The sequence below is a fragment of the Cebus imitator genome, unplaced genomic scaffold (genome assembly GCF_001604975.1).
Source record: "Cebus imitator isolate Cc_AM_T3 unplaced genomic scaffold, Cebus_imitator-1.0 Scaffold0, whole genome shotgun sequence".
Classification (NCBI taxonomy): domain Eukaryota; kingdom Metazoa; phylum Chordata; class Mammalia; order Primates; family Cebidae; genus Cebus; species Cebus imitator.
Window position 1 is genome coordinate 7,355,276 of NW_016107315.1, and position 9,387 is coordinate 7,364,662.

General features: G+C 56.9%; 1 protein-coding gene across 2 annotated transcripts; it reads left to right on the plus strand.

Annotated features, from left to right (window-relative positions):
• The first annotated feature begins 1,132 nt into the window (after window positions 1-1,132).
• On the plus strand, window positions 1,133-6,802 carry MYL3 (myosin light chain 3). Of its 2 annotated transcripts, XM_017521268.2 has the most exons (7): window positions 1,133-1,360; window positions 3,622-3,649; window positions 3,769-3,918; window positions 5,049-5,222; window positions 6,209-6,286; window positions 6,397-6,438; window positions 6,567-6,802. In XM_017521268.2, exons 1-6 carry the CDS (start codon window positions 1,220-1,222, stop codon window positions 6,423-6,425), a joined length of 600 nt encoding a protein of 199 aa, XP_017376757.1. In that variant the 5' UTR covers window positions 1,133-1,219; the 3' UTR covers window positions 6,426-6,438; window positions 6,567-6,802. The 2 variants fall into 2 exon arrangements, with proteins under 2 accessions (XP_017376757.1, XP_017376723.1); XM_017521234.2 differs by having other exon boundaries at window positions 6,397-6,802.
• Window positions 6,803-9,387: the final 2,585 nt, after the last annotated feature.

Sequence of the window (9,387 nt, forward strand, 5' to 3'; positions counted from 1 at the left end):
CATCGAAGAGAGCTTTCTGGAAGAGGGCCAGTAGAGCCGGGCCTTGAATGTGTTAGGCAGAGGGGGTGAGGGCACTCTGGGCAGAGGGCACAGTAGGAAGCCAGGCCTGGGGTGTGGAGGGAAAGGTAGGTCCCTGGGGCCATAGAGAGGGAAAGTAGGAGTAGGGGTGAAAGCTGAGAGGCTGGTCTCTGGGCCCGGCAGGGGCCGAAGAGGGAGGCTGGTCCCTGGGCCCGGCAGGGACCGAAGAGGGAGGCTGCTGAATTGGCCTGGGGGCCTGCGGTAGAGGGAGCAGCATCCATTCTCTTGGCCTTTGTGGGGTTCCTGGAGACCCTTGGACCCATAGTCAGGGCTACAGCTGCCAGTCATACCAGACACTCACACACAGACATGTATAAACACCCGGACATAAACACACAGAGGCAACACCCGCTGACACACTCACATAGACAAACACACACACATAAAGACCCAGACCCACAGAGATAGCATGCAGACACATGGACCGTCCCCCACACAGACACAGATACGGAGCACACACAGGCACACACACGGCCCCGCATCCAGACAGCACACACAGGTGTACACAGACCCCTTCACACAAACACAGACACACGGAGACCCATGAACCCACAGACACCCCGACACAGACACACAGAGACAATGCACACACACGCGTGCTGACCTCCCCCTTCCCCCACATAGACTCGGTCATAGACACAGACACAGGGGACTTTGAGGCACAGATGGGAGCTCAGGCTCAGAGGTGCCCTTAGGTCACCTTAGTCCTTCTGGCCCCAACGCAATATACAGCACACGCTTGGTCCAGCCTTCTTCACCTCTCCAACTTGTGGACCTTCGGAGGGCAGCAGGGCCCTGTGTGGGTATGTGTGGGTGTGCAGATGAGTGTGTGTGTGTATGTGTGTGTTAAGCCGTGGCCTTTGTCCTCCTCTCCCCCTCCCCCTTCCCAACAGGTGATTGGGAGGAATGGAGATCCCTCCTCCCCTACCCATTCCTGAGCCCTAACAATGCCCTCCCCAGGCCCCAAAATAGCCCCTGAGCCTAGCTGATGTCCTTTTATGGCCCTGTCCCTATTGTGCACTGCAGGGGTGGGGCTGGGGTCATGAGGTATCTAGGCAGGATAAAGGCCTAGGCGCCGTGGCTCACCTACCCTGCTTTCTGCATTCTCCTCTCCACATCCCTCTCTGTGCTTACGACCCCCATGGCCCCCAAAAAGCCAGAGCCCAAGAAGGATGACACCAAGGCGGCCTCCAAGGCAGCTCCAGCTGCAGCTCCAGCTCCCGCACCTCCCCCTGAGCCTGAGCGCCCCAAGGAGGTGGAGTTTGATGCTTCCAAGATCAAGGTGGGTATGGGAGCTGGGCTGTGGCAGCGGTAGCAGAGCAAGTGAGTGGATCCCACGGTGGACCCAGCAAGAGGCAGGCCAGGCTCTGGAAGTGAGCACCGAGCTGAGGCTGGAAGCTTCTGTGCAGAGGTCAGACAAGCCCTGCCTGCTTCAGGTATCAGAAGGGCCGCAGCAGGAGGGATGGTGGTCAGACATTAGGCAGGACTCCCGTGGTGCTGCTGAGAAGTAAGGGTGGAGTCTGGACTGAAGTTTGAGACTGGACTGGCTTTTTGGTGGTTTTGGAAATGGACTCTCCCTTGCCTTTCTTCCTGTACTTCTCACCCTTGGGGAATCCTGGAGCCAGCTGGAGCCAGGCACGGATTTTCCTTGTTCAGCTGAGGGGTCCCCAGTCCATACACGCTCCTAGGGTGGATGAGATGAGGAGTAACAAAAAGCAGCGTCCCTGTCCAGGCTGGGTCTCGCTCAGGTCACTGAGCCCAGAGCTGATAGAGCACTTCTGGCCTCAGCTTTTAGGTAGGGAACTGGAGGTACCAGCTGGGTGGGGACATTCTGGAAGCTGTGCAGGAAGCTGGTCGTGGACTGTGACCAGTGGCCCCAGGAGCCCTTCCCCAGCTGGGAAGCCTTTCTCACAGTCTAAAGTTGGAGGGAGCCATGACTCGCACCTGCGGCATCTGCATAGCGGCACGTAGCCTGTGTCCTGCCTGCTCCCTGTTCTTGGCTGGGACCACTGCTGCTCTACCTGCCTCTGCAGGAGCCCTGTGGAGCCCTCCCTGTCCCTGCATGCCCAGCAAGACCTACACTCCATCTGTGCAGTCTTGCTTCCTATTCATGAGCCTTTCCCAGAGGCACCTACCCTGTCCTTCGAGGCACGGGTTCAAATCCTAACTCAGCTCCATTTTACTTGGCAAGTCCTTTGCTGCTCTGAGGCGTGATTTCCTCAGCTGTGAAACAGACCAGTAAGTCCCCTCTTGCAGGGCGGCTGGGAACCATTCAGAGTATATGCACCTGGAGTTGGCCACCCCAGGTCCCAGGCTTGCATTCTGCAGGCCCCATGGTGAGGCTCTGATCACAGCCAGGGCCCATGGTGTCATTATCCTGTCTCACCAGGCCTGAGGTTGGCACAGATGCCTCTCTGAGAGGTGACGACAATGAGACCCCTTGTGCACCCCCTTTCCCCATCCCCAGCTGGCAGGTGAAGGGCAGGGAGTATTTGCCAGGAGCCCAGAGAACCTAATCTCTGCAGGCTTCCTGGTTGAGAGAGCTCTCAGAGAGCCAGGAATGACAGCCTGTTCTTTCCAACGTTGGGTGGAGCCAGAAGCCAGGAGGGACAGCAACGGCAGGGTGGCCCTGGACAGGGTGTCTCTCTGTGCCAGCATGCACTGTGGAGGTTGGTGGGTCCCCGAGGCAGCAGCCATGGGAGAGGCTCCAGTCATACCCCTCCCCCAACTCCCTTCCCTCCCATGACCTTGACCTTGGGGCAAGTGACTGCAGTGATAAAAATAGACCTGGTATCCGGTGAGGAGGGGGACACTGGATCCCAGGAGGCCTCTTGATTGACGTCAATCAAGGTGGCCCCAATGTGGCTTCAGCAAACACTCAGCAGCACTGCCCCGGCCCTGTGCCGTCCTGGGGTGTGGGAGCTTCCAGGGGCCCACAGACAGGGTGAGTGAGAAATAGGTATACGGGGCCGGTGAGCGATTGCCTGGTCTTGAGGGCTTAAGGGGCTCTGTGAGGGCAGACACATGTAGACACCTGCTCATACACACACTTGTGTGCCTGTGCTCACCCCCGATGCTGCATGAGCCCTTGGCCTGCACCACTGCCCTTACTCGTCCTGCCTCCCTGGGCAGTCCTTTGCTGACAGTCCTGCCTACCAGGCCCCAAGCAAAGCCAGCCTGACTGGGGCTTGCCGCTTAGGGTACATCTGCCCAGAACCAGGAGCATCAGGTAAGGCCCAGGCTGGCCTGAGTCCTGGGGCACCAGGCCTCCCTCCTCACTTCTACCCCCTCCAGGGTCCACTGAGCATCGTGGCTGGGGGCACAGACTCAAGGCCTTCTGGCTGGACAGGTGGAGTGGTGCAAGGAGGCAGGAGGGCGTCAAGGTGGGCTGCAGGAGGTCCTGGGGTTGCAGGCTGGGATGCTGGAATGGGACAGGCTGAGACAGCTGAGGGGCTGGGGCCTGGGCTGGCCATGGAGTGCCCAGGAGGAGGCGTGGCTCCAGCTTTTGAGACAGGCATCTGAGTCTTTGGCGTCTCTTTTCAGATCGAGTTCACACCTGAGCAGATTGAAGGTGAGCAGGGGTTGCAGGATTGGGCTGGGGTTCCCTGGTCTGAGGGTCCTGCCAGGGGTGTGGGGAGTAGGGTAGGCTGACCCTGGCAGTGTCTGTGGCTCACTGCCCTCTCCTGGCAGAGTTCAAGGAAGCCTTCATGCTGTTTGACCGCACACCCAAGTGTGAGATGAAGATCACCTACGGGCAGTGTGGGGATGTCCTGCGGGCGCTGGGCCAGAACCCCACACAGGCGGAGGTGCTCCGTGTCCTGGGGAAGCCAAGACAGGAAGGTTAGTGCTCCTGCCTGAGAGCCCCTGTAGTGCCCGTCCCAGGGAGGCTGCCAGGGTGGGCTGCCATCCATCCTTTGGGGTAGCATGAGAATCTTTCCTGACATCCTCCCATTGTCCTGGTGAGGACACCGAGGCCAGTCACAGGGCAGTGCTGACCAGGTGGCAAGCAGTACTGGTTTGCTGACGCACCTGGCTCTATGTGGATTTGCCAGGCCTCCTGGTCGTAGGCACTGACACCTAGGGAGAAGTGAGAAGATTGAGCAGTGGCTCATGCCCGTCATCTCAGTGCTGGGGGAGGCTCACTTGAGGATAGGAGTTCGAGACCAGCCTGGGCAACGTAGTGAGATTCCATCTCCACAAAAACTTAAAAATTTAGCTTGGCATGGTGGCAGCGCCTGTGGTCCCAGCTACTTGGGAAGCTGAGCCAGGAGGATCCCGTAAGCCCAGGAATTTGAGGCTGCAGTGAGCTATAATCACACTGCTGTACTCCAGTCTGGATGACACAGCAAGAAGACCCTGTGTCTAAAAATAAATAAATAAATAAATAAATAACATTTCAAATCTAAAAAAAAAAAAACAGGGGTGCGGCCCAGGCTCTCACCAAGGGTTCAAAAGTCCCAGGGAAGATCTCTGATTGGCCTACCACTCCTGCCCAATTTCAGGTGGTGGGGAGTGTGATCTATAAGAAAATTAGCCAGGCGCGGTGGCTCATGCCTGTAATCCAAGCCCTTTGAAGGCCAAGGCGGGAGGATCACCTGAGGTCGGGAGTTCAAGACCAGCCTGACCAACATGGTGAAACCCCGTCTTTATAAAAAATAAAAGAAAAAAAAAAAAGAAAATTATATGAGGGGAGGACTCTTTCCCAAAAGTAGGGCAAGGGGTTTTGGGCACAGCCCGCCGTGGTGGCCCATGGCAGCAAACTCCCTCTGTGAACAGCAAGGGGTTGTGGAAACTGCATTGCTCAATAGACTGTAAAGTGCCTTGCGATGGTAGCTTGCTTTTAAATGGCAAACTGGTGTAGACTGCTTTGGGAGCTGTGTGAGAGGTGGGGCTAGCTCCTCATTATCAGGCACAGGGAGGGGTGTGCCCACCCCACTTAGACCCTGGAACCTGGGACCATCTCTCTGCAGAGCTCAATACCAAGATGATGGACTTTGAAACTTTCCTGCCCATGCTCCAGCATATTTCCAAGAACAAGGACACCGGTACCTATGAGGACTTCGTGGAGGGGCTGCGGGTCTTCGACAAGGAGGGCAATGGCACTGTCATGGGCGCCGAGCTTCGTCACGTGCTGGCCACACTGGGTGAGGGCATCCTCCTCCCCAACCCTGACTCCTTCCGGGGGCATCCTGGGAGAAACCACTCTGTCGCCCCCCAGGCCTGTGTCCTATCGGTGAAATAGAGAGTCACACAGTTAGGGAGCCTCAGTGGCAGATGACAGAAATGTTATTTAGGAGGAGAATAAAGGAAGCATGCTGGTGCAGCTCAGAAGGGGGTGACATCAGCTCTGGGGACAGAGCAGGGCCGGAAGGTGCATCGGATCAGTTCCGTCCCGGTGGTCAAATTCTAGGGCCACAGCCCTAAGCAGTCAATCAGGTCGAGTGCCTGCCCCTGGGAGGACCCTGACCTCTGTGGGGCCATCTGTACGTCCCACTTACACCTCCACCATCAGCTGCCTGCAGCAGTGGGCCCCTCTTCAAAGTGATTTTTCCTGCAGCAAACATTTGAATGCCTACTGTTTCAGCCCTGTGCTGGTCTCTCTCTCTCTCTCTCTCTCTCTCATTTTCTCTCTCTCTCTCTCTCTCTGTGTATGTCTAGAGGTGGGGGTGGGAAGGGGGAGCTGCGGCTGGGACTTCGATGGGGGGCCAGCACACACACAGAAGTACGGAGGCAGGAGAATGCCAGACTTGGGGAGCAGTGGGTGGTCTCTTGGTCCCCTCCACCACCCTCTCCCAAGGTCCCAACTCCACCCCATGGGCCCTTCCTCTAGACTCAAGGGGCTGCCCCAAGGGACTGCTTCCAGGGACGCCTGGCTTCCTCCTGGTGGAGGGAGCCCCAGCCAGCCTAGGGGAACAGAGGACAGCACGTACTGCACCCCACGCCCTGCCTTTCTTAACTTGTCACTGATTCTCCTAGCCTCAGAAATGGGGTGATGGCAAGGTCTTGTGAACAATGCTGGCTGTGGGAATACTGCAGAGGCTGAGCCACCGTCTAGAGGGATTCAGTGGGTGCCCCCACCCTGTCACACCTTTGCACGCATGGTGCTGACTCAGCCTCCCACTCCTGCCAGGTGAGAGGCTGACGGAAGACGAAGTGGAGAAGTTGATGGCTGGGCAAGAGGACTCCAACGGCTGCATCAACTATGAAGGTGGGCTCAGCAGGGGTGGGGGCTTCTGGGAGGGGAGCGCTGGGACCCAGGCTCCCAGCCGTGGCTGCCCCGTGTTGCGCCCCCGCCACTCACTCTTCTCTTGTTTCCAGCATTTGTGAAGCACATCATGGCCAGCTAAGCCTCCTGCCCAGGTAGGTGCCCACTCCCTCCCCAACCCGCTGCTGCCCCTCCCCACACTCCACCAGCTTCAGTGCTCAGCTGACATCCTGCTGCCTCCATCTACCTCCTCCTCTGTCACTTGCACTGCCTTTGCTCTCAGGGAGCCCAGGGAAGGCTGTGCTGGGGACGTCTCATCTCCCATGTGTGATGCTGACACCAGTGGCCTGGAGTCATGGGAAGGAGGGGAGCGTATCGAGACTCCTGGACAAGCCCTCAGACCTCTCCGTGTGGCTGCCATCTCTGGCCCCCTCAGACTGTGCTTACCCGTGACTGCAACCCCGTCGCCACCCCATGGGCCTCATGAATAAATGGCTTCTTGCCGGCCTTCCTTTCTGACTTCCTTCCCTCCTGCCGCTCCTCTTTTTTCTTCCTTCCTTTCTCCCTCCCTCCCTTCCTACCCACATCCCTCCCTTCCTTCCTTCCTTTCTACCTTCCCTCCCATGTTCCTCCCCTTCCTCCCCTTCTTCCCTCCCTTCCTTCCTTTCTCCCTTTCCTCTTCCCCTTCTTCCTTCCTTTTTCCTTTTTCCCTCCTTCCTTCTTCCCACCCTCCCTCCTTCCCTCCTTCCTTCCTCCCTCCCTCCCTCTCTTTGTCCCTCATTTCCCCTCCTCACCTTCCCTTTCCTCTTTCTCTCCCTTTCCCCTTCTTTCCTCTCTGTTGCTCTTGGCTTGCCCCTGTGAATTCCGTGGCCCACGGACGCTGGGCTGGAGGGGGCTGAGCCGGAGGAGGCTGAGTGCTTCTCCGCTGCGCTTGTCCCCACCCCGCCTTCTGCAGGAGGCAGCCATGCTGGGGCCGCTAATAGGGATATGGGCTGTTGGGGGCCTGAGAGTACTGTCTGAGCTGTCTCACTCCATGTCTACCATGGGGTGACCATAGGGCACTGGCCTAGAGGCCCCGCTGTCATAGGAGGGAAGGTCGAGGCCCAGCACAGGGAATGGCCTTGCCTGAGTCACATTGGGAATGGGTGGCAGGGCAGGAGCTAACTCTGTCCCCAGGCTGTCAGAGCTGAAGAGACCTTACCCCTTGCCCTGACTCAGATGGGGAAACTGAGGCACTCTGCCAGCAGTGTGGCTCTAGGTCAGAGGTAGAGACTTGGTGGGGCCAGCCCGGGGCTCCTGAGCAGAAGACGGCATAAGCCCACTGTGTGGTGGAGGGAGGTGCACACACCTGCAGACCCCTGCTCCTTCCAGCCCCTGCTCTGAGGCCAGGGCCTCTCCCCTGGGTCCTGGACCTGATGAGGCTAGAGAGGGGAGGCTTCCTGGAGGAGGTGATCCATGCAGGCTTGATGTGAAGGGTGAGAAAAGCCCTGCAGAGAGGCGGGGGGCCCCGGATATAGGGATGTGGGGGAGATCAAAGGCTTTGAGTGGGGAGCGGGCCACCCTGGATGGGAAGCACCTTGCAGGCCAGGAGGACGCAGGAGTCAGGGCAGCTCCATGGGGTGCCTTTCCATGGCCTCGTGTGGATGTGCGTGTCTGCGTGGCAGGGGGATGTGGTGGGGTGAGAGTGACTTGGAAGGCTGTGTGGTGTGGGGAGTCCTGAGCGAGTGTGAGAGTGGGTGTGTGTGTGTGGATGGGGGCTGCCAGCATGTGTGAGAGACAGCGCATGTGAGGGGTGAGTGCGTCTCAAGAGCCCGTTGCATCGTCCTTTCGTTCTCTCAGCATTTGCTGAGCGCCGACTGCGTGGCAGGCTGTTCTAGGTGCTGGCAATGCTGCAGTGGAGAAGGCGGTGGAAACCTTTGCCCTTGCAGAACTCACACAGACCAGACAAATCCCAACAGTCGAGTGTTGAACAGTGCTAAAGGAAGAGAAGGGCTGACAGCGGGAGGGCTGTGGGGTGTGTGTGTGTGTGTGGACGTGTGTGTGAGCCGGGAGGTGGGTGACATGTTAAAGAATGAGGTCAGGGATTATCTGAGCAGGAAATAGTTGGGCAAAGATTTAAAAGAGAGAAGATAATATTTAGAATATATAAAGAACTTCTATAATTCAACAACCCCACCCCCTGCCCAAACAACTCAATTAAAAAATAGGCCAAGGAGTTGTATATATACATTCCTCTGAAGACGATATACAGGCTGGGTGTGATGGCTCATGTCTGTAATCCCAGCACTTTGGAAGGCTGAAGCAGGTAGATCACATGAGGTTATGAGTTCAAGACCAGCCTGGCCAACATGGCGAAGCTCCATCTCTACAAAAATACAAAAATTAGCCTGGCATGATGGCTGGTGTCTGTAATTCCAGCTGCTTGAGAGGCTGAGGCAGAAGAATCGTTTGAACCCAGGCCTCGTGTGGATACGTGTGGAGGTTGCAGTGAGCCGAGATCATGCCGTTGCACTCCAACCTGGGTGACGGAGCAAGACTCCATCTCAAAGAAAAAAAAAAAAAAAAGAAGATATACAGATAACCAATAAGCCCATGAAAAGATGCCGAACATCACTAATCACTGGAGAAATGCTAATCAAAGCCTCACACCCGTTAGGATGGCTGTTGTAAAACAACAACGGAAAATAACAAGGGTTTCCGAAGATGCAGAGAAATTGAAACCCTTGTGCACTGTTGAAATTTGAAAGTAAAATGGTGCCGCCACTGTGGAAAACAGCAGTATGGCAGTTTCCCACAGAATAGAATGACCAGATGGCCAGCAATTCTACTTCTGGGCATACACCTAAAACACTTGCGAGCAGGGTTTGAACAGGTGTTTGCACACCCACATTCACAGCAGCGCTATTCGGAGTAGCGAGCGGTGAAGCAACCCAAGAGTCCACGCGGGGTGAATGGGTAAGCAAATGTGGTCTATCCACAGGGAATGCGACTCAGCCTTGCACAGCAAGGGCATGCCGACCTGCAGCAATGTGGGTGAACCTTGAGGACGTTACGCTACGTGAAATGAGCCAGTCACACACACACACTACTGTACAAGTCCACTT

What these genes read in the sequence shown, in the direction of transcription:
- MYL3 (XM_017521234.2), top strand. Translation starts at nt 1,220, where the DNA reads ATGGCCCCCAAAAAGCCAGAGCCCAAGAAGGATGACACCAAGGCGGCC. An exon ending in CACACCTGAGCAGATTGAAG is followed by an intron (nt 3,650 to 3,768) that starts GTGAGCAGGGGT and finishes CTCTCCTGGCAG; the next exon opens with AGTTCAAGGAAGCCTTCATG. An exon ending in CGGCTGCATCAACTATGAAG is followed by an intron (nt 6,287 to 6,396) that starts GTGGGCTCAGCA and finishes TCTTGTTTCCAG; the next exon opens with CATTTGTGAAGCACATCATG.